At 63.3% G+C, this 22,504-nt stretch overlaps 1 protein-coding gene across 19 annotated transcripts; it reads right to left on the bottom strand.

Annotated features, from left to right (window-relative positions):
- Nucleotides 1–1,723: 1,723 nt before the first annotated feature.
- On the bottom strand, nucleotides 1,724–22,056 carry TNK2 (tyrosine kinase non receptor 2). Of its 19 annotated transcripts, none has more exons than XM_086843048.1 (17): nucleotides 20,543–20,678; nucleotides 18,732–18,964; nucleotides 12,579–12,756; nucleotides 12,376–12,446; nucleotides 10,949–11,161; nucleotides 10,705–10,857; nucleotides 10,231–10,508; nucleotides 10,028–10,154; nucleotides 9,792–9,938; nucleotides 9,344–9,438; nucleotides 6,432–6,626; nucleotides 4,940–5,031; nucleotides 4,389–4,433; nucleotides 2,860–4,175; nucleotides 2,347–2,442; nucleotides 2,130–2,257; nucleotides 1,724–2,023 (listed from the first exon to the last, which is right to left on the bottom strand). In XM_086843048.1, the coding sequence occupies exons 2-17, from the start codon at nucleotides 18,930–18,932 to the stop codon at nucleotides 2,017–2,019; spliced, it is 3,342 nt and encodes a 1,113-aa protein (XP_086699174.1). In that variant the 5' UTR covers nucleotides 18,933–18,964; nucleotides 20,543–20,678; the 3' UTR covers nucleotides 1,724–2,016. The 19 variants fall into 19 exon arrangements, with proteins under 19 accessions (XP_086699174.1, XP_086699167.1, XP_023788784.2 ...); XM_086843041.1 differs by lacking the exons at nucleotides 18,732–18,964; nucleotides 20,543–20,678 and adding exons at nucleotides 16,227–16,515; nucleotides 16,654–16,930; XM_023933016.2 differs by lacking the exons at nucleotides 18,732–18,964; nucleotides 20,543–20,678 and adding an exon at nucleotides 21,879–22,056.
- Between the last annotated feature and the right edge of the window lie 448 nt (nucleotides 22,057–22,504).

Below are 22,504 nucleotides of genomic sequence, written 5' to 3'. Positions count from 1 at the left end.
GTGAGCACTCCCCCAGGTGGGGGGGACAGGGACACCACGTGCCCTGCCTGGGGCACTGACGTCTCTGTGTCCTCGCAGCCTCCGCTGAGGTGGCAGCGTCCCAGTTCTGGGGACCCACTGATGCTGGGGGCCACACCCATTTTGCCACGGGAAGCTCTAAGGTCCTTCCCAGACTGACCCCACTGTTGACAGCCCGCGGCCGGGGTCCCCAACCCCTGGAGAGCAATCAGGGGGTTCGAGGTCACTTGGCCTAAAGGCACCGGGACGGCAGGTGGGGACAGGGGTCCCAAACATCTCTGGGACGGGTGGGTCAGTCCTGGGCTCTGCACCCCCATCCACCCTCCTGGTTGTTGTCAGGTCCCTCCACACTTGACTGCATGGCCGATAACCCCTGGCAGGGGTTGGCTCGTCACCAAGGAGGAAGAAGGAAGGAGCAGGCTACCGCTGGTGCCTTGGGGTCCTGCGTATTGACCCTGCCCTGTCCCCCCCTTCGGCACTGCCGGTCCCAGGCGTTATCAGCACATCGCGGCAAACGCCCACGCAAACCCGGATGGAGTGGGAGGGCTGCTCCCGCATAGGTGGTGGGGCTGGGCATTGCCCTGGGTTGCAGGTCACCTTCCACCAGAGACAAGAGGCTGGATGAACCCAGCTGTACGAACGGATCCAGTGAGGCCACTGCAGCAAATGCGTTTGCTTCTTCACAGGCTCTCACCCAGCTCCAGGATCACTTAAGGAGAGGGAAGTAAGTCAGTGATGGTGTTGTGCCTTCCCTGCTTCACTGACAGCCCTGCCATGGTGGCTACACCTCACACAGGAAAACAGAAGCACAGAGTCCCAAGCAGCAATGCATGACCGTGCTCACAGCAGCACCAGCTCCCTGTTCCCACGCTCAGGGAGGGCCAGGGGACCAGAGCTGAGGGAGCTGTGGATGGGGTGCACAGGATGTGGCCAGGGATGGATCCACGGTCATGCCAAAGCAGCCTTTCCTCACTGTGTATGGCACGGTCTCTCCCCTGAAGCCGTCAGCTCTGGAGCAGGGTCTCCTGGGGAGCAGGTACCAACACTACCAGTGGACCTGGTGGGTTTGGGCACTAAGACCCTCCTCCACCTGATCCCAAGATCCCTTCCTGATGCTGCTAGAAGGCAGCACAGCAGGAAACCCAGCTAAGGGGCTCCGAGAGCCACTTGGGAGCGGGGAGCGAGCACTGACACCGGCTCTGACCCCACGGGAGCCACCCCTCCCCTCCCGCACCTGCTCCCGGCTCCGTCTGTGGCAGAGGCACCCGGTTGCACAACACCCCTCGCGTGGGTGGCGGCGACGCCGGTCCCGCCACTCCCTGCCCGGGCATGAGTCAGGCGGCAGCCGGGAGCCGCGGGGCACCGGGCAAGGGGGGCTCCCCTGCAGGCAAGCACTACCCACTCAGAGCAGGCAAAGCCATGCCCAGCCTTCGGGCGTCGGGCCTGGGGGTGGGATATACTGGGACTAACTCCAGCAGCCCTGGATGGGGAAAACTTTGCACCCTAAAGCAGCCTAGGAGGACTGGGCAGGAGGTTTTACATGTGCCCATGTCACACAGCTTCCTGGGGATTCCCAGAGTCCTTGAGTCCCATCCTGAGCGTCATCCCACAGCAGATCACAGCGGATCTCCAGCACGCACGGAGATGTGGCCTGTGCCTGTGTGTTGGCAGAGATAAACCTGGGAGATGGCCATAGGCACCCTCCTCCTCTCCATAGAATATTTTTATATATATACATAATATATATATTAAAATTACATTTCTCTTTACAAAAACAATTCAACAAGGTGCCAGGGGATGAAGCCCATTGCCAAGGCCAGGGCACAAGCACCCTGGAAAGTCTGTGGTGCTAGGCAGGGTCCCTTTTGGGGTGTCTCCACCCTCAAGTGGGGGCTCAGTCCAGAGTCCTGCAGCACGTTGTGTGGGTGGAGGTGGTGGGATTGGCCCCATGGTGAGATGCCTCCTCCAGATCCGACACAGCTCGCCCCATCCCCGCTGTCACCACCTGTAAGGAGAGCACAGGACATGAACTCAGGAGGGGTGATGGTGCCAGTCTGCCCAGAGCAGTGTGGCATAGAGAACTGCCCCCTCAAAAACAATGATGTCCCTACTTCGGGCGGGTGGCGCTGTAGGTATCGAGGAGGTGGGAGCTGGCCTGTGCCAGGTTCCAGTCGAACATCTCCAGCACTCGCTGGCACTCACCACGGGACTTCAGCCCCAGGCAGAAGAGCTGCTCCACCTGCAAGGGGACAGGGCATGGCCAGAAGGGTGACAGGAGTGCCACCACTCTTGCTGGAGCTGTGATGAGGGAACAGGGGTGTGCTGTACCTTCAGGTACTGGACAGCCCTTTGGATGCTCCAGCCATGGTTCTGCAGGGCTGCCTGACACTCCTCGGTGGTCACACCATGCACCGTGTCCTGCACCTGGGGGGAGCTTGTGGTCACTGTCTGCTGCCACCCTTGGGCAGCAAGAAGCCTGTGACTGAAGTGGGGACTACTGGGGCTGCCCCCCATCCCTGGTTCTGTCTTCAGGGAGCACTATCAACCTGGAGCTGGGATCATTCTCATCCCTGGGATCTTAAATCTCTCCTGGGCTTGTGTGGGCCACAATATCCTCAGCCTAGAAAGACCAGGGGTACCATAGCAACAGCCACCCTCCTCCTCCCCAGGGCCTTCAATTCCCATTTTGGAATTGCAGTGACATTTATGTCCCCCTGCACATCTGGGGCTTTCTTCTAGCCAATCCCCTGGGGTTGAACTTGCAAAAACTGAGGCATGGGGTGGGGAAAGCTCTTGCCCATGCGAGCCCATTTCTCATGGATGCTGGGGGGTGCCACTTACCAGCCGGATCTTGTCAGCAGAACGGCAAACATCTGGCCCATCGTAAACGATCTTCTGGAGGCTGCAGGAGGCTTTCACCAGGCACTTGGGCCCAGGGTTGCTGTTGTTGGAGGAAAAGTTGGCCTTGCAGTCTGGCAGTGGCTGCTGCACCATGGGACGGACGGTGGCTGTGGTGACCTGGCGGGACGCTGGCACCTCCTCAGGGCTTTTAGCCTCCTTGAAAAACTTCTCATACTTGTCCAGATAGGCAGGGCGCTCGGGCAGCAGGTAGTAGTGGGTACTGCTGACCTTCTGCCCATCCTTCACGATGGGCAGGATGCAGGGTCCCTTGGAAGAGTCCTTGCCCTGCGCCTGGATGACCTTGGGGGTGGCGTACTTAGGGTCGAGGGCGAAGCTCTGTGTGGTGGGCATGGGCTTCCCTGGTGAGGTGGAGAGGCAGGAGCAGAGGGCAGCACGTTGCTGGGGGGAGCCCACCTGCAGAGCCATGGGGCTGGGTGTCCGGGAGGTGGGCTGGGACAGTGGGTCCCGTGGGGGGATCTGGGGCGGCCGGTCTTCCTCACCCCCCGAAGCTGGGGAAAGGTCCCCTGACCAGCGCCCAGGCTCATTGCGGCGAAGGGGCCGGGGCGGGATTGGGACACGGGGAGGGATCTGGGGCTTGTCATCAGCCGGTGCAGCTGGTCCCAAAGGGACATTGAGCCTCTTCATGCACTCCTGCTGCAGCTCCTCGAAGAGCTCGGTGGTCTGTGTCATGCTGGGCTGTTTGGTCTCCTTGGGGGGCAGGAAGAGGTTGTCTTCCAGTACCGGTCCCCGCTCACCCTCATCCACAAATCCATAGTTGGTCTTGCCCCGTCGGCTCGGGGGGCTGGTGATAGAGCAGACCTCAATATCGTCCTCATCCTGTGCCACGTCATCATAGGCAGGCGGTGGGGGCAAGGGTCGGGCATCCCAGTCCACTACTGGCGTGGGGTGGAGAGGCCGAGGTAGAGCCCGTGTGGGGCTCTGTGGTGGGGTCTTGTCCAGCAAAGAGCAGGCCTCCATGGCCAGCTTGGCTAATGATGGGGCTGTCAGCTCCCCCACTGGAGAGGGGCTACCCTGGGGTATTTCCTCCCCAAAGTCAATGAGGGTCACCTCGCTGCTTGCTGGCCCCTCGCTTGCCAGCCGTCCGGGCTGCCGCTCGCCCACCTTGGTGCCCGGTACCCGTGCTGATGGCTTGACTGGACGCAGACCCTTTCCTGTGCCTGGCTTCTTCAGGCAGAGCTTCCGGAGACCCCCTGGCAGACCCTCCTCCTCCTCACTAACGGGGTCATAGCAAGGCTCTGGAAGGGGACAAAGAGGGATGATGAGGGTTCCATCACCCTCAAGGGTGCAAGAAGGGGCATCTGTATCTCCAAGCCCCCAAAACACCCCATAGTTTCAGCCCTCTTTGCTCCCAAGGCATACCAGGGCACCTGCCCCAGGCCATTCAGGTAAGAGAGAAAAGAAAGAGGTTGTGAAGAAGGAAGAGCAGCACCCAAAGAAGCCAAACTTACTGGTGAGCAGGACGGTAGGCTGAGGTGGGCGTGGAGGAGGCTGCCCTGCAGAGGAGAGAACCCAAGAGAAGGGGAAGCATAGGGTGAACACAGAAGCGGCAGCCAGGGTGCTTGTTAACGGGGTGCATGCTTTGTTGTGTCCCACTTCCCTGATGGGGCATGGGGAGGATGCTGTTGGGAAGCCCCCCCAAGCTGTAGGTTTATGGGGATTGGGACATATGCACAGCATCTGAGTTCCCTCCCCATGGCAGCTCCGCTGAGATCCCCCACACTGGGGAGCCCAGCTGTGGGAGGCTGGGAGGGGACAAGGGACTCGGATGAAGGACAGCAGAGCAGAGCCCAGCCAGGCAGAGCCATCAGCTGCCCATGCTGCTGGAAGTGGTATATGGCCAGGTGACAGCATGTCCCATCACCCCAGCTCTCCCCACTCTGCAAAAAGCAAGTGCCAGCAGAGAGACAGAAAGGAGAGAGTCCAGCTCATCACCCCGGCAGCAGGGTACAGGGATGGAGGCTTTGTGCAGATGATGGACAGGAGGAGAGAAGCCACTCACTTTTAGCCCTCCCTGGAAGCTGTGTAGGTCTGGCAGCACTCGGGTCCACACCTAAAATGTCAGGAGGGTCCATGGGATTTCCCAGGTACAGCCTGTGGGGAGAGAAGAGAGTGCCTAGGAGTCAGCAGGGGCCATGTGGGACCCTTTGCTCCCCAGGCTTGTGCCCTGGGACACCCCACAGCTCCTCCACCACACAACCACGCCTGGTGAGTACCGTTCCTGTGAGTGTTGGGGCAACACACCCAGAGGCTTCCAGTGCTACAGCACAGAGCCTGGTGCTGTCTCAGTATCACCCCACCCATCTCCGGCTCCTCATGCGTCTGTGGTTGCCTGCGCTGTGTCCAGGATACTTGTGCAGCATGTGGTGCCCAGGACAGCCCTCCAGCACCGGGGCGATGCTGTGCCCAAGGCAGGATGCCCCGGTACCGCGTGCCGGAGGGTGCCGGGAGGCCTGGGCGAGCCATCGCAAGCCAGGGAGCCGGCGGGAGCAGGCGCAGCCCGAAGGCTTGGGCGTGTGCCGAGCTCGGTGCGTTCTCGGCAGCCCGGGCAGCACGTACCCAGTGCCCGTGCCCACGCAGCGGGGCGCGGGGAGGCCTGCCGGGGCACGAGCCAGATCCGCGTGCACGGCGCCTCGGTTCAGCCCTCCGAGGGCTGCCGGCACAGCCCGTGACACGCGTGCCGTGGAGGGGTCAGGCTGGGACTGAGGGCACCGGCAGAGCTGTTCCAGGCCTGGGATAGCAAACAGCAGTCGGGATCATGATCCCAGGGGATGGACCGAGCCTAGCGCAGGAGCTGGCCCTACCCACCAGTTTTCCAGTTTTTGAAATCCTGTTGTGTCCCCCACCACATTGACCTCCCTCATCGCTGCAGCCCAGTGCTGGAAGAGACCCCCACATGCTCCTTGACAAGCTGCTCCTGCTCTCTGTCACACAACCAATCCCATCTGGCAGAGAGTATGTGGGACACTGGAGAACAAGCACCCAGCCCCCCTTCCCCTGTCACAGTTCAGCCAGGTGTCTTCTGATAGAGCAGGGTGGAGAAAAAAATCATTTTGGTAGATTTTTTTCATGTTTTGCTTTCCAGAAAGACTCATGCTGTTAGAAGCGTGGGGACAGGCTGCAAGCTGCGCACATTTAGCAGCCCTGGGACACCCCAAAAGTGTTTTGGGGTAATGTGGCCACCTCTGGGGTGGTGCTTACTGATGTCTCCCTTCCCCAGGACAGCCACAAAGGTCTCCCCCCTGGGACAGCCACAAGCACAGCAGCCCCCCACGTCCATAAGCCCATTAGTAGGAAGAGGCAAGGAAGTTAGTCCAGCTGCAGGGACTGTACCCAGAGGCACCATTCCCAATACAGCAGGGGCAGAAAGAGATGCTTCATGGGGGGGGGAAAAGGGGGGCAGTAGCCAAGCCGCGTCTTGCTCCCGAGCCCAGTGGGCAGCAGGGAAGGGAGGGAGCAGGCAGAGGATGCAGAGAAGACAAAAAGTTTCTTACTCATCAATTTTATCAGGAAACCCCCAGCAGTGCTGCGGGTTGGTGTCTCCATGGCCTGTGTGGATGAAGCTGTTTTTAAGCGGCTGGCTGATGTCGTGGGCTGACAGCCCTGCCACCGAGGTCACCGTGTTTCGGGGAAATTGGCCCACTTTTAGGGTCCGTTTATTCTGACCCCGCCACCAGTAATTCTCGGCCCTAAGGAATAAAAAGGACCTTGTTACTGATGAGGGGATGGGAGGTTGACAAACACCTGCCCCAGTGGTGGGGAGGAGGCAAGGTGACTTGTCCAAGTGCACGAAGGCATGTGGTGACACAACTGGGAAGGGTCCCGGGTGCCCAGGATCCCAACCCTACACTGGCAGTATGCTTTGGCTCCTACCCAACATGGTCCCTGCACCTGGTGGTGCTGGGAATGCAAGAAGTGGGGAACAAAGCTTCGTGCTTGTGTCCCGAAAGTTTCGCCCCTTCCTCCTCCTTGCTGCCTCAAGTTACGCAGGAGCTTTGGGGTGAAGTCTGCAAGCTCTTTGTCACCGATCCCTCCGTGCCCCATCCACTGAAGGATGGCACAGGGAACACCCTTGGTGTCTGATGGGGGCCCATATGGGGGACAGACATCTGTGGAGCTTTCCTCACTCCCTTCCTACGTTATCAATGGGCCCTGTGCAGGCTTGTGCGGGCAGGGGGAGATGGGCAGAAGAACAGCTGGTAGGCTTAGGCTGTCAATCTTCCTGGAGCCACCTGAGTGACCCAGGCCACCCTGGGGTACTGCTCCCCACTGTGTCCCCAAGGAGTTGCCCAGGATGCAGCCACTTCTGCGGGGGGATGAGGTGGTCATCTAGCCCAGAGGTACTCGTGGGAGGAATAGGGATGGGGCAGGGAAAGGCATCCCAAGTGGTGTACCCCACCCAGCACTGTGCCAAATAAATGGGGGGGCGGGGGGCTCTGACCCTAAGCTACCCCCCTGCCTGTCATCCATTCCCCATGGGCAGGGTGTGCTGTGGGCAGGGGGCAGTGACAGTGTGGGTGCCAGCCTGGCGAGGCTGGCACGGGCCTCACAGTTTCCTGGAGTCACCTGTGAGTCACCCCCGGCCACCAGCTCAGCCCTTTTCCTGTTTACCTTCCCGCTGCCGCCAGCCAGCCGCCTTACTCAGCGTCGGGACCCCTCGGCAGAGCCCCGGCAGAGCCCCGGCGGTACCGGCTATCCTCCCTCACCCGCGGCAGGCTGGGGGAGGCGGGGGAACAGCTTCCCTCCCCGGGAAGTCCCCTCCACTCGCCCTCCCTGCGCCCCTCACCGCCACGTCCCGACGAAGGGATGCTGCAGCCGGGCCATCCCTCCACTCTCCCTGCTCGCAACCTCGGTCACACCGAACCCGAGCTCGGAACCCCGGCACAAACCCGCTCCGGTGCTGTCCTGGCTCCTCTCCCCACGACAGCCCCCTCCCACGAGCGGCTGGGTCCCCGGGGGGCTTTCAGGGAGGTCCCTGCCCCTGCCCACACACACGTACGCACACCCGGCGCCCGCCGAACGACAGGCAGGGGCTTGAAAAGGGGTGGGGGGTGTTTACGGTGCCCCGGGCGGCCTCGGCAGGGCCGGATGCGGCCCCCGGCAGGAGCCCCCCCCCTTCCCCCCGCCAGCTCTGCCCGGGCATCCCCACAAGCAGCGAGACGAGGGGCGGCTTCTGTCGGGGAAACTGAGGCACGGGGAGGGGGCTCCTCTCCGGGAGTACCGGCAGTCGGTAGGGCTTCTGCCACCCCCCGGCTGCTGAACCCACCGCGTGTACCCTGAGTCCGCACCCCCAAAACCTACCCACCGGGGGTCACCAAGGACCGGAGTCCCTCGGGGAAACTGAGGCAGGGGAAGCTGCGCCCGAGCTCTACTCCACTCCCGGCAATTCCCGACCCACGGGCAACCTCCAGCCCCTCTTCCCTCCGCGGCTCACCTGGGGCCGGCGGTGGGGCGGGGGGCGCGGAGCCGCAGCCCGGCCGCGATGCGGCGGCAGGGACGATGTAGGCGCTCTGGCGCGGCCGCACCGCCCTCCGCCGCTCCTTCCCTCCCTCCCTCCGCCGACGCTGCTTCCCCTCCCCTCCCCTCCCTGCAATTAAACCGCCAGACCCTGGGCAAGAGTCATCCCCGCGGCGGCGGACCGGGAGCAGCCGGTCCCTGCAGACACACAAACCCGGCCTGATTCACCCCGGGTTGTGACTAACCGCGGGGAGCCGGCCCGGGGCGGGGGACAGGGAGGGACAGGGACAGAGCCCTCCTCCTCCTCCCCTCGGGGTTGGGAGGCCAGCTCTAGTGCGGGCACACCAAACTCCTTTGGCAGGTCCCCACTCTCCCCCAGCTGGAAGGTGACAGGCACATCCTGGGATAGAGATGCAGGGACAAAAAGGCCTCCAGTCCCAGGTCCCTGAGGCGGTGGAGGGGGTGGCCGTGCCCTGGCGTGGTCAGCAGGAGCCCACAGCACAGCGGGTTCTGCCAGCACGGTACCGAGTGCCACGGTGCCTCTCCCGGCCCGGTGACAGCAGCACGTCTCCAGGTGCTGGTGGCACGTCCCCACCACTATCAGCAGGGAGCGGCCCTGGGGCGTGCAGTTTCCCGGGGCAAACCCACGGGCACAGTGGGGTGAGTCAGCAGGGATGGTGCGGGCAGGGCTGTGTGGGCAGGGCTGTGCCCCCCACACCAGGGTGGCCCCACGATGCTGTACTGCCTGGGGGACTGCAAACATACCAGCTCTGCCCACCCACGGGGTACATGGCCAGGGCAGAGCTGGTCTGGGGGAAGAGCCACCCCTTCCCCTCCCTGCTTCCCATAGCTCTGCCAGTGCCCAGTCTCCCCATTCCCTATCCCGATGCAGGCTGGCAGGCAGTGCATTCCCCCCCTCTACAATACCTGCCACCATCCCATGCAGTACCTGCCCTCAATGACCGTGATGATGTCGTTCATCTGGATGTGCAGCTTGTCTGCTTCCTCAAAGTCCTGCAGCGCTCTCATATCGGTGGGCTGAGCCTGGGGGAGAGGAGGGTGAGGACAGGGGACGCAGCCCCCCCGTGTCCATCCTCTTTTAAGGCCAGGCCCAGCCCAAAGGAGGACAGGGAGGACCCAAAAACGGACAAGAGACAGCATCACCACTAGCCCCTCCTCAGCTGTCACATCCCTGGAGTGTGTGATGGCAAGGCAGCAACCAGGTGCTTCCTGCTGCGACCATGTCACCACCCTCCACCTCCCAGCCTGCAGGGCTACCTGGTCTGAGCTCCCCCATGTCACCTCCCACCTCGGCAATATTCTTAGTTCTATCCATGCTTGGGCAGAGCTGGCAGGACAGGGTGCTGGGGCTCCTGTCCCCCTCCCTGCTCACCCACCTCTACCAAGAAGTCTCGCAAAGCCACGAAGGTGGGTCGGTCCTCAGGCTTGTGTGCCCAGCACTGCAGCATAACGTTGTAGATGTCCTGGGGACAGTCCTCAGGCCGTGGCAGCCGCTCACCCTCCTTGTCTATCTTGTGCAGGATCTGTTGGACAGGATGTGCTGTCAGGGTGTCCCAGATCCCCCTCAGCACCAGCAGGGTGAGGCAAGGGGGCAAGTCCCTGCTACACCTACCTGGCTGCCATTGAGGCCAATCCAAGGTTCCTGACCATAAGTGAACATCTCCCAGAGGGTCACTCCGAACATCCAGGTGTCACTGGCGTGGGAGAAGGTGCGTGTCTTCAGGCTCTCAGGAGCACACCTACAGGGGGAAAGGACATGAGCATCAGAAGGCCATGGGTGCTGCACCACCAGGTCTCCTCCTCCCCAAGGCTCACCAGGCAAAGGGGACCTTGCGATGCTCCTGCATCACGTAGTGATCATCGTTTTTGGGCAGTGCCCGCATCAGTCCAAAGTCCCCAATCTTGACGAGCTCATTGGAGGCCAGGAGGATGTTGCGGGCAGCCAGGTCACGGTGGATGAAGCGCTTGGACTCCAGGTAGGCCATGCCCTTGGCCACTTGGATGGCATACTGGCACAGGGTGGAGATGAGGAAATGGCCCTGGTTCTTCCGCAGGCGGTCCAGGAGGGAGCCCAGCGGGGCCAGCTCTGTCACCTGGGCCATAGGATGAGGATAGCAAGAGGGTCAGTCCAGGGCCACCCAGTTGGGCTGTCTTCCAGCCCTCTTATGCCCCACTGGGGATGCCAGCAGAGCACTTGGGGTGCAGACCCAGCCTGGCTTTGCTCATGCCATCATGTGGGACCTCCTCATGGGGCTGTCATTGGGGTGGGCCCCATCTCCCCACACTCACCATCTTCATGGGGTGGGACAGCACCACGCCATAGAGGCGGATGAGGTTCCTGTGGTCCAGGGAGTGCATGGCGTTCACCTCCCGGATGAAGTCGTCCAGTGCCTCCGGCTGGCTCAGCACATCTGTCTTGAGGCACTTCACTGCCACATTCAGCTATGGCCAAAGAAGGGATGAGCTCCGAAGTGTCTTCCCCTGTGTGTGGTCCCACTGCCTGGCTCCCCACCCCCCCAGAGCAGCCCCTCACCGTCTTGCCAGCAGGTGTGCACCACTCGCCACGACGTACAACACCAAAGGAGCCATCACCCAGCTTCTCAAAGATTGAGAGGTCCCGCTCCCGCACAAGGCAGGTGAGGGAGTGTTGGCCCCCAGCTTCAGGGGGTGGTGGTGTGGGAGGCTTGCGGAAGGTACTCTGGGGCTGGGGCGGCAGCTCCGACTCTGGGCGCTTCCCACTGAACACCTGTGGGACGTGGAGGAAGGTGAAACATGGGCATGGAAACACCCCAAGCCCTTGGGTCTATAAGTAAGTGCTGGCACAACCCCTTGCCTTGGCTTGGAACCTAGTGATGACCCCTAACTGGTGATGACCCAGAGAAGGCTGGTTGTGGGAGAAAGTTCCATTCCTCCTGCAGACGGCACACAGAACTGTGATTCCCGTGGAGGGAAGGGGTTGTTCCTCTTGCAGCAGCTCTGCAGCAGTTCCCCAGCAGCCACAGCAAACCAGGCTGGTAGCCAGAGTGCCCTGGGCACTCCTTGGCCAGGCTGAGGCCACACAGTGTGCCTGGGCACAAAGCCAAAGGAAACCTCCAGCTTAGGCTGAGTGTGGTGACACATCCCTGCAGCGATGTGGGCTTTGCAATGTGTGTTGGCTACCACCACTCAGAAGGGATGGGCTCTCTTTCCATCTTCCTCAGCTGGAACGGATGATGTGCCCCATGGGACAGGGTCCATCCCAGCCTTGACGCAGGGTGCGTGGGGGCTGGGCCCAGCATGTGTCTGGGGTGGGAGGTGGCATTTCTGCTATTTGTTCTTTAATAGAAGTAGCCTTCTATTAAAAGCCCATCCTCATCATGTCTCAGCACAGACAAGTCACGCAGGGGAGAGGCCATGGCCCAGCTCCCAGCTGGGAAACTGGGCTCTACCAAACTCTGCTCTTCTGGGCTGCCAGGTGCTACAGGGTGCCAGCAGTACCAGCTTTGGATGCGATGGTATCAGGGCATATGTGAGCATCCCAAGGTCCCCTGTCACAGTGTGTCCCAGTTTGCAGGTACAAGGCTTTGCCCCCTTGCTGTGAGGCAGAAGGGTGGGCAGTGTCTTGGGCACTTGGGCACAGCCACAGAGCTGTCTGGAGCAAGGCTCTCTGGCTCACTCGCTGCAAATAAGTTTCCCGACAAAGAGGCAAATAACATGAGGGGAATGAATTTTCCAAGTGCTGTGGCAGCAGGGCTGTCCCAGCTTTGCTGGGAAGTGACCCAGGAGCCTGAGGGGGACTGGGGCACACACTGGCAAGGTCCCACCACAGGTGAGGCATGGATGGCAAGGGCTTCTGCTCATTTCCCTGTCAGCCTCCAGGGACGTGGTGGAGCCAGGCACCCTGAAAGGGTACAGGGAAGGGTCCTGCTCTTCCTGTCTGCCTCAGTTTCTCTGCCACACCTGTCCTTCTCCCATCCCTACCTTGCTCATCCAGGATTTCCGCTTGCACATGGCTTTCCTCCGTTTCACTGCCTCCCACAGCCGCCGCTGGCCTGCGGGACACAGAGACTGTCACAAGTCGGGGTAGGAGTCCCCTCCAGCCCCATATGCTCCTGTCAGCTTCTCAAAAGATGCTGCACATCCAGCCACAAGTAAGGGGAGAGGTTTGGGGGGGATGTACACACCGGGGCGTCCCATGCCGATCTTTTCCAGATCCTCATTTTTGACGTACTCGAAGTGGGAGAGGCGTGTGACGTTGAGCTCGTCTCGGATGCGCAGGAAGTACTGCTGCAGCTGCAGCTCGGTGAGCAGTTCCAGCAGCCAGTCTGTGCCCTCCTCCGCCTGCATGCTACAGCTCAGCCTCTGCTGGGACACAATGCTGGGTTAGGGGCAACCCTGCTCCACTCCCCTCTGCCCTGTCTCCACTGGGGGGTCACCTGGAGGAGCTCAGAACCAAGGCTGGGGTTTTGCTGTGAGGAATAGTAATGGAGACATCTCCTGAGCGTGTCACCACCTCTCTGGAGGAGGCCAGGAGAGGCACCCCAATCAGCAGGACCCCCAAAGATAGGAAAGGCACCCCAGTCTGCCCTGTCCTGCCCACAGAAATACCAGCCCATCCCTGCATTTCCAGCACAGGCTATCCCCTGGTCAGGGGTGCCAAGGACACAGGAGGAGGCAGAAGCTCAGGACAGATGTGCCTGCCCAGTTCCCTCTGCTCAGCTGGAAGGGCTGAGTAGGGAGGTGACAGCTGTCTCCAGCAGGGACCTTGGCCCCCTGGCATGCCCGCACACTTGGCTGAGTTGTAGTACAGACGCACAGTGGGTCTCCTCTGCCATGAGTGGTGACACCTCACTGGGAAGACACAAGGAGGGGACAGACAGGAACATCTGGGCCTCTGAAGGGTCCTGTTGCTCCAGCGCTGAGGTACAGGGCACCCCAGTGCTGCTGGCATCAGCCCCCAGCCGTGCCAGGACACAGAGAGGAAGGGCTGTAGCCCCATGGCTCTCCCTCACTTTAACCACCACCTTTCTGCAGAGAGATATGGCTCTGCCTCCTCCTGCTGAGAGCGAGCGGGAGGCTGGGACAAGCCATCCCAGCTCCACAGCGCGGCAGCTCCCTCCATCCTCTCCTCTTCCCTGGGAGATGACATGGCCCCTGGCGTCTTCACCCGCTGTGCTCGGCTCCCTTGGCCGCGTCACCGCAATTACAGTCCTCGGCACTGGGCTAAAAATACGGCGGGCGCGGCGAGCAGCTGGGCACGGGGGCGCATGGGGGCATGCGGGGCCACACGGGGCGAAGGGAGCTGCGGCTCCCCTGTCCGCAGGCGATGGGGACAGAGCCGGGTGACGGCCAGCGTAGGGTCTGCCCGAGGGTCGGCACTTACTCGGTAGAGGCGGAAGCGGGTGAGGAAGGGGAAGGATCGGTGCAAAGCCTGGAAGCGTCGCATCCTGCCTGGCTGCCAGCCCCTGGCACCGCTGATGTCCCTTCCCCGGTGCTGGAGTCCCACGGCGGAGCCCGCTCACTGCAGCCGGGGCACCCGAAGTCCCTTCATTTGCGCTACAGAGATGTCCCCTAGGCTCGACCGCCCCACAGACACCCCTGGAGCGGGCAGGGGGTTCGGGCTGTCCGCCGGCCGGACGCGGGCTGTGGCTCTGCCCCTCCTTCCATCCGGCTCTCGATCCTCTGGCCGGCCGGCCCTCCCCTTCCCCAACGCAACGGGGCCGGGGCGGGGGGTGGCGGTAGGCAGGGCTGGGGGTCACTCCCCTGGCTGGAGCCGCTTCCTGGGGACCCCTCGCTGGCAGCGGGGTTCGGTCCCGGCCGCCTGCCCGCAGCACTGCCCAGGAGGGTTATTTTCAGCCGGGCTGGGACGCGCGCCCAAGGGGCCGGGCTCCCATCAATGTCCCGCTTTCTCCCTTGTTCGGCGGTCGCCGGCAGCTGGGAGCCCGGACCCCCGCTCCCATTGCCATGGAAACTCGCCCCGGCCTTGGGAAACGCTCCCAGGCCTCAGTTTCTCCCCCAGGAAGCAGGGAGGGAGGGAGGCAGAAGAGACATCCGGCTCTCTGCTCCCCAACCGAGGCCACAGGCATGATGCCAGGGCGATGGGCACTGCGGGGGGAGGTTCTGGCTCGGCAAACATATCCGCTGCCCAGCTGCCAGCCCCCACGGGGCTCTGCTGTGGGGCGCCACCAGCACCCTGGGGCTCGCTCCCCTTCCCCGGTGGGGCTGGTACCCAACCCCAGCAGTGGTGTCCGCCCGCGGGCTCCCCAGGGAGAACAGCTGCGCATGCCGGCAGCCACAGCGTGAGAGAGGAAAGACCCTCAGCAACCTCTTGCCGCAGCCCCCACCTGCCTGGCCCCCCAAACCGTGGCCATTGCTGTGCCACGGGGGCATCTAAGAGGGAGTTAAGTGTATCTCCAAGAGGAGTCTCCACTGGGGCTTCCACTGCTACTGGGATCCCAGCTGGCACCCGGCAGCAGCAGCACGGGGCACAAGAAGCCCATTGACTAGGGACAACTGGGCACAGTGCCCTCGGCACCAACCTCTGCCACGCGCCAGCTTCCCCCGTCCCAGCTCAGGGGACACCGAGGATGGGGAGAGTGTCCGCCCTGCCTCGACAGAGCATCACCCCCGTCGCGCAGAAACGGCACCCACTGGCACCGGCACCCCCAAACGCCAGGTGAGGCTACCCAGTTCAGTGCTCACATCGGGAGTACAGGTTTCCAAAAGGGAATGGGGAGCCCAGCTTTGCCCATCATGCCAGGGGAGATTCTGTGCCTCAGTTTCCCTCTCCGCGATAGACCCACAGGCACAGAGAGTAATCCCGCAACCTGGACAATGAGTTGGGCAAGGAGTCCTGCCAGCAAGGTCCTGGCATCCTGAGGAGGGGAAGCCAAAAATCCCCCTAGACCCGCTTCACAGGTACTGCTCGGCCCTCGGCGCCCTTCACGCCCCTGCCATGCCAACCCACCCCTGCAGCGCCAGGGACGCACCCTACGTGCACCCCCGGCTCACTCACGGTGCGCGGTGAGGACGCTCACGTGCAGCCCGGGACCACACAGGAGCGATCCCCCCGCCTGCCTCCCGCCACCTGCACAACCGCAGCCGCCCCCCACGCACGTCCCCTCCGCGGAGCCCCGGCTGCCGCCCTGCCCGGCCGCACGTGCGCAAACACCGCGGCGCCGCCGGCACCGGCCCGCTCCCGCCTCCGCCCGACGCGCACCTGGAGCCGCCGGCCCCCTGCGCGCCCACGAGTGCCCACCTGCCAGCCTGTGGCAGGCTCGTCGCCCTCCGCGCTTGCCTGGCAGCGCGCACGCCCGTCCGAGCTGGCACATGGGGGGGGTCAGTCACCCACCTTTCCCCCTTCCCTCCCCCCCGTTACATCTATTCCTAATGACACCTACACATTGCCCGCGTCCATGCAAAGCCTGACATCCCCCAGGGACACCCCCATATGCGGACGGCAGACTGCAGGGCCACCGCCTGGTTGCAGTGCTGCAGCTGGGGAACGGCATCCTGCGCTGTGCCCCCCCTCCACGAGCTGTGCCAGGCTTGGCTGATCCTCGCTGCCTCACACCATTCCCCCATGCCTCAGTTTCCCCAGAAAGAAGCAGCAGGCAGCCCCCCTCCCGTGGGTCAGGATGGGAGCACAGCCGAATAAGGGGGGGATGTCATGCTGCCCCAGATGCTGTGAGGTACAGCACATTCCAGAGGGGAGATGACATGCAGGGACCCCCTGTGCTCCCCTGTCAGCTGCCAATCCAAGCCCATCCTGGCGCCATCAAGCTCAGCCAGGTGCCTCCCGTTGCTCCCCTCTACCGATTCCCCCCACTGACCCGCCGGCACGGCATGCCCGGGGCGATGTCCTGCCGGGGGGGTGGCGTGGGCCGCCTGCTGCCCAGCCGCAGGGCCCGCTGCCCGGTGCTGTCCGAGAAGCTGTGGGGCAGGGGGCCGTGCATTTCCTCCTCCTCCTCGGCGCTGCTCAAGCGCTGGTAGTCGCATCTCTCGCCCATGGCTGAGGCGGCGGCTGCGGCGCAGCGAGTGGGGGGCTCTGCGGAGACGCCCGCGTCTGCCTGGGGGCGGCGAGGGCTGGAGCCGGGTTTGGGATCACATGGCAGAAAGTTGCTGCAGTTCCGGAAAACAGCGAGAGGGTGAAGGTGACCGCGACGGCAATGATGGGGGTTGGGGGGGAGGATGGATGGAGGGATGCAGCCGAAAAGGGAAAAAAAGAAAGGGGACAACCCCTTGAGCGCTTATTCTCACCCCAATCCCAGCCTGGCACCACTGTCTTCCTCCCGGCGCGGCAGCCCAGCCGCCCACCTTCTGTCCCTGCTCCGGCTCCTGAGTGGAGAGGTGGTGGCATCGCCGCCAGCGCCGCGCTCGCAGCCCCCTTCTCCCCGCAGCCCGGCGCGGTGTAGCAGGCAGCCAGGCGGAGGAGGAGGATGAGGGGGGACCATCGTCAAGCAGCCGGGGCTCTATGGCAGGCAGGATGGGTAGGGAGGCACCTGCAGAGGGATGTGGGGGCTCTGGCGCTGGCAGCATCCCCAGCATCCCTCCCGCTTCCCTGCGCAGGCAGAGGGGGATGGGATGCACCGGGAAGATGGCTGCTCCGCAGCGACCGGCAGCGCTGGCGCAAGCACGGCACGGCTGGGACAGCAGCCAGGCCCCGGGGGTGCCGCTGGGATGGGGGTCCGAAAGCAACGCCAGGATCAGTCCTCTCCCGCCAACCCCTCGTAGGGGGCTGGGGGTCTCCTAGATCTCTGGCAGGCGCTGCTGCAGCTGGCACAGCTCCCAGCAGGAAGCCACCCCCCTGGGTGGGGAACCCCCACACCTGCACATCGGGACTGGCACCCCAACTCTGCCCAGCCACAGTCCCTCTGCCGCCCCCGGGCCAGAGCTGTAAGGAGGCTGAAATCGGGGGATGTTGGGGTGCTGCAGCCCCCTCAAAGACCCCTGTGACCTGCCTGTCCTTTGGGGCACAGCAGAGTCCCCAGGGACCAGTTTTCTCTTCATGCCAATGCCACAGGGCATGATGCCCCATTCTGACCTCCAGAAGCACGCTCACGACCCATCACCGTTCCCCCCGCCAGAGCTCTGGGAACCTGCTGTAGCCAAAGGAGTGACCCCAAGGTGCCAAGGCAGGGGGCAAGAGCGTGTCCTGCCCCCCCTTCCCCTCTCCGTGCTCCAGAGAAACAAACACCCCCAGTCCCGGTGGGCATCTGCCCTGGCTGAGGGGCCGGGCGGGGACAGCCCCTTGGCGACTCCTCCTGCCATACCACGGAGGTGAGCTCAGCCGTGGAGCCGAGGCGGGCCGAGCCTGCGGCGTGGGAGCAGCGAGCCGCCCCCGCGCACGGCCCGCCGGCGTCACCGCGCTGGCACGCCACACGACGGTGACTGATGCACGTGCTATGTGTGCCACCTTCCCTCCGGACCCAACCGCCCTGTGCTACCCCAAAACCCTCACCAGCCTGCCCAGTCAAGGCCATGCTGTGGGGATGAGTAGGGACAGCCCCCGTCTCCACAGCCCAGGGCATGGATTTGGGTCACACCCCCACAAGTCGGGTTCTCTTAGCTTGCCCAGGCTTAAGTGACGCCAAAATGCTGAGGTACACTACACAAGGGGAGAAATGGCATTGTGCCCTGCCAGCCTTGACTCGCCTGCCTGCAATTCCCACCCTGCGGGGGGGGTCCCACCACAACGACAAGCACTGGATGGGGTGCGCTGTCTTCTACCCTCCAGGGTGTGACAGTCACACTGAACACAAGGTGTCCCTCCCCTCTGTGGGGACGCTGGCGCTCCCCACCCCTCTGGGACACCACATTTGGCCCCACATCCCTGGGACAAGTCCCACAGCATCCCCCACGCCCACCGCCCTTCATAGAGGGCCCCATAAACTGGTGGGTCCCCAAAACAAGCTCCCAGAGGGCGATGGGGCTCCCCACTCACCTCCATCACATCACCCTGCTCACTGTCACGGCCCGCCTGCCACCTGCCTGCCACCTTCCTGGCAGCTGTGTCGCCTGGAAGTGATCTCACTGACTGCGGCGGCAGCAGGGCAGCCGCACCGTCACCCGGGGCTGGCTTGTTCAGCCCTGGCAGGGCCCCGAGGGCGGCCCCAAATTGTGGTGACACACTCCCCAGCCCGGCTGCCACGGCGCAGGTGTGCAGACACGCACATATCCACGCGTACAAACACACCCTGCTCCCACCAGAGGCAGGGCTGCCACCAGCATCCTGCCCATCTGTGGGATGCTGCTGCCACCCAGCTTCCCAGGGACCGTCCCCAGCCCCTTGCTGGACTGTGCCACCCCACGTACCCCCATACCAGTGAGTGCTTTACCTCCCTCGGTGCTGGCACCTGATGCTGCTTGGTTGGCTGGATGGAGCAAGCAGGAGGTCTTGGGGGGCCAGCACAGAGAGCTGGTGACCCCCGTGGTAGGGGTGGCCGGGGAGGCCGAGGTGCCACGTTCCTCCTTGCTGCCATCTCTGGGCTCCCAGAGCCTGGCCCCATGCCTTGATCCTGCTGTCCAGCACAGAGCATCGCCTGCTCTGAGTCCCTGCCTGCAGCAGTGGCTGTGTGGGAAGGAAAGACACAAGCATGTGGGGGGGCCCCCCCATCCCAGCACAACCCCAATCCCCTCCCTAAGCCTCTTTCCTCTGCTAAATCCTCTCCGCAGGTCGAGCTGGGGCGGGCTTAGTTTGTCTTTCACTGGCATGGGCAGCAATTGCTGACTCCATAACTGATCCTCACCTCAGTCCCAAGCTCTCCCACCAAGGCAGGGTCACAGTGCAGTGTTTTGGGGACAAACATGCAAAGCAACAGTCCCACGCACTCTCATTGCTGGGGAGGTGGAAAGGGCAGCAGGCTTGGCATCACTGAGTCCTGGTGTCATTGCCAAAGTAGTGATCCTGTCACCCTGACCTGCTGCAAGGCTGGTTTGTGTTTGCTGGCCACCCACACTGATCTCACCTGGGCCACAGGGACAGCACTGTGGGGGTCCCTGAGCAGTGCCAGCCCCAGTGTCACAGCAAACTGGGCAGTGTGTGAGGGGGCAAAATGTCAGGGCTTGGGTGACACCAGTCACAGGGTCTCCCTGAGGTGAAGTGGGAGAGCTCCACATGGGCCTCCCTACCTGGCACCCCCATCTCTCCACTCTGGACGCTCCAGATTTCCTGGGGGTTAATGTCCAGGAAGTCTCTCTGCATCCAGAGTCATGACCCAGTCTACCAAGGCAGTTGGAAGAGCCTTTGTGAACTTGTCCCCCAGGTGAGCTTCACCCCCAGTCCTGCCAGGGAAGGGGGGCACCAGGACACACCCTGAGCCCTGGGTCCAGCCGGCCCCTCCACCCCGGGGTGCTGCCAGCAGTACCCCCATCTCCACCCCAGTACAGCATGTGTCCTTGGGCCAGACTGCAGCTGGCACAAAATAAGTTTGTCCGGTCTCAGGCCAGACTGGCACAAAGCCACATCCACACAGCAGCATCTCCCCTTCGGGCTGGGAGCAGGCGAGTTGTGACCCCTAGAGCTGGAAGGGGGATAAAGGCTCAATCCCTCAGTTCCCCAGCACCAGAGCATCCTGGCCAGACCATTCAGTATTTTGCCAGTCATTAGCACTAACTGACTGCACCCTAATTAGCCAGGCTGCAGAGGGAGCAGTGGCCCTTCCCCAGGGCTGCTCAGCAAAGGGATGGAACAAGACTTTCTTCTAAGTCTTCCTGTCCTGGCAGGGGCTGTGCATGAAGCAGAGCCTCCTCCTGTCTCCCTAAACCCATACGAGTGGGCAGTGTTTTATACATTATATACATTATGTGCATTATACAATGCTCCCCAGAGTGCTTTGCCCCTGAGAGCTACCATTCCTCACGGACACAACTGAAGTCAAAACCCAGGTGGCTCCAGGGGCAGGATGGGACCTCTCCGGGGCAAAGTGTCAAGTCTAGCCTGCAATTGTTTAGGACCTTGTAGCTTGGCTACAAGCTCACAGTAGTTCATGGTCCCGTGGGGGCTGCTCCTCTGCTTACGAGGGCCCCTCTTGCCCGGGGGAGGCTGAGTCACGGTGGGACAGCAGGCTGGCAGCTGCCCGAGGAGGAGGAAGGCACCGCCAGCCCCCTCAGCCATACCCACTACACCCCACCCTGCACTAACAAATACCTGGCTAACGAGGCTCGGGTAGCTCCAGGGGTTGGTAACAGGTTGCACAGCCTGCACAGCCCCCACCCTGCAGCCGCAGGCCTCGGCGCGGCCCGTCGGGGGATGCGGAAGCTGCTCCTACCCACCACTCCCTGCGGGGAGCAGCGGGCTCGGGGCTGGCACTGCGGGCAAGGCCGCAGCTCCGCATGGGTGCCCGGGGTCCGTGCTGGACCCTCGAGAGCTGCCTGGTAGCACAGACCTGCTCAAAGACACCCCATGAGAGAGATCCTGTTTTGGGGAGACTTTTGCAAAGCCCAGAGCCCAAAAACTTTGTTCACAGCTTTGCCCTGAGCCAGCTCAATGGGCGGCTGAGTAAAGAGGGGGTAATGCACAACCTCCAGAGCCCACAGCACCTGGCAAGAGGGACACCCTTTGCAGGGTGTTGAGCCGGTGCTGGAGCCCAGCAGCACCGGGACACGCCGGTGTTCCCGCTGCACCAAGCGGCCCCAGGGAGGTGAGGGTGTGGGGAAGTGCCAGCGCCAGGCTCTGCCCCAGCCTGTCCTGCCCAGACAGCCCAGCCCCAGCACTGCCGCCAGAGACACTGTCCCTGCCCGGCCTCCTCTGGCCACCTCCAAACCTCCTCCCCAGATGCTGCTTCAGAGAGGCCAAGGGGTCTGATCATGCTGAGCAGGATTTGCCCAGCACGCTGGAAGCCTTGTCTGGACTGTCAGCACCACCTTACCAAGTTTAACTTCAAACTTTTATTAGAAATAGCAAAACCAACAAAGACGAAAAGTACCCAACGGTCCTGGACTGTTCAGAGAAAAATTGCCACAACACAGCTGGGCACAGGCACGGTGCTGCACGCTGGGCCGGTGGTCAGAGGCTCCCCGCACCTCACTGCTGCTCGGGGTTTCGGCCACAGTACAACACCCCGAGGCGCAGGGCTGGCCCAGGAGGACAAGGATCCTCTGTTCAGTGCCACAGCTCCCACGAGCCCAGGAAAGAGGAAGAGCAAAGCTGCCTTTTCTCCAGGAAAAAAAAAAAAAAAAAACCAACAAAAAACAACCTTCCCCCAGCTTCCGCTGTGGTTTAGGAGAGTTCAAGGGCACCAGGCACCCACTCACAGCAGACCCTGCTGCCTGCTCTGCCCTGGCAGCTGGAGCAGGAGGTCGGGCATGCAGACTGAGCAGTCCCGCAGTGCCTGGGCACGAGGGCAGCACCGCAGTACTGCGGGGCACGGTGCCAACACACCGGCACACTCAGATGTCAACCGGGCAGCAGCAAAGTGCTAGGCCCTGAACCCCCCTGCCCCTCGCAGCACCCCCAGCTACAGGGGTCGCGTCTCGTTCCTTACCTCTGCGCTCACCGCCACTGCCACCGCATCCTGCGCCGGGTCTGCAGCGTCACCGGAGGGCGAGGACGGGCACGGCGGCACTCCAGACAGCCGGCATGCCAGGCGGGACGAGCCCGCACACCTGCCGGGGCGGGGTGCGACGATCGACGCCGGGGACGTCCGGGACGCGGCTGGGATCACCCCCGGGGCAGCGCGCACCGGGCACGGGCTGCGGCCTCACACCCGGGCGGACCTCCTGCGGCTCGGGCGGTGTGCCGGGGTCCGCGTGCCGGGGTTGCCGCCGGGGTGCTCCTGCTCCCCCGGGTAGAGCTCGCCCTCCTCCTGCACTCCGCCCCGGGCCTCTCCCTCCTCCTGCCGGCCCCGCCGCACCCACCAGCGGGCGCGGGCCGGGGGGCTCGCCGCGTCCCGCCGCCCCCCGCCGCGCTCCTGCTGCGCCCGCCGGGCCAGGCCCTGCTCCTGCCGGACTTTGGGGCCGTGCTCCTGCACACCCCGCACCGCGCCCCGCGCCCTCCGTGCCCCGGGGCTGCCGCCCGCCGCCGCCTCCTCCGCGCCCCGCGCCCGCCGCCGCGCCCGCGCCGCCCCCCGCTCCCGGGGCCGCCGCGGCTCCCCGCCCGGCTTGGGGCTGC

This window comes from Cyanistes caeruleus, chromosome 10 (genome assembly GCF_971803275.1).
Source record: "Cyanistes caeruleus chromosome 10, bCyaCae1.hap1.1, whole genome shotgun sequence".
Taxonomy (NCBI): Eukaryota; Metazoa; Chordata; class Aves; order Passeriformes; family Paridae; genus Cyanistes; species Cyanistes caeruleus.
Note: the sequence above shows the minus strand (reverse complement) of the source record. Positions and strands in the feature narration are given on the sequence as shown.

Bases quoted from the DNA above. Each gene is read 5' to 3' on its own strand.
- TNK2 (XM_086843041.1), bottom strand. From the start codon at position 16,847: ATGGTCCCCCCTCATCCTCCTCCTCCGCCTGGCTGCCTGCTACACCGC. The intron at 10,509-10,704 runs GTGAGTGTGGGG...CCTATGGCCCAG, and splicing joins TGTCCCACCCCATGAAGATG to GTGACAGAGCTGGCCCCGCT. The intron at 4,434-4,939 runs GTGAGTGGCTTC...TCTCCTCTGCAG, and splicing joins GCTTCCAGGGAGGGCTAAAA to GGCAGCCTCCTCCACGCCCA.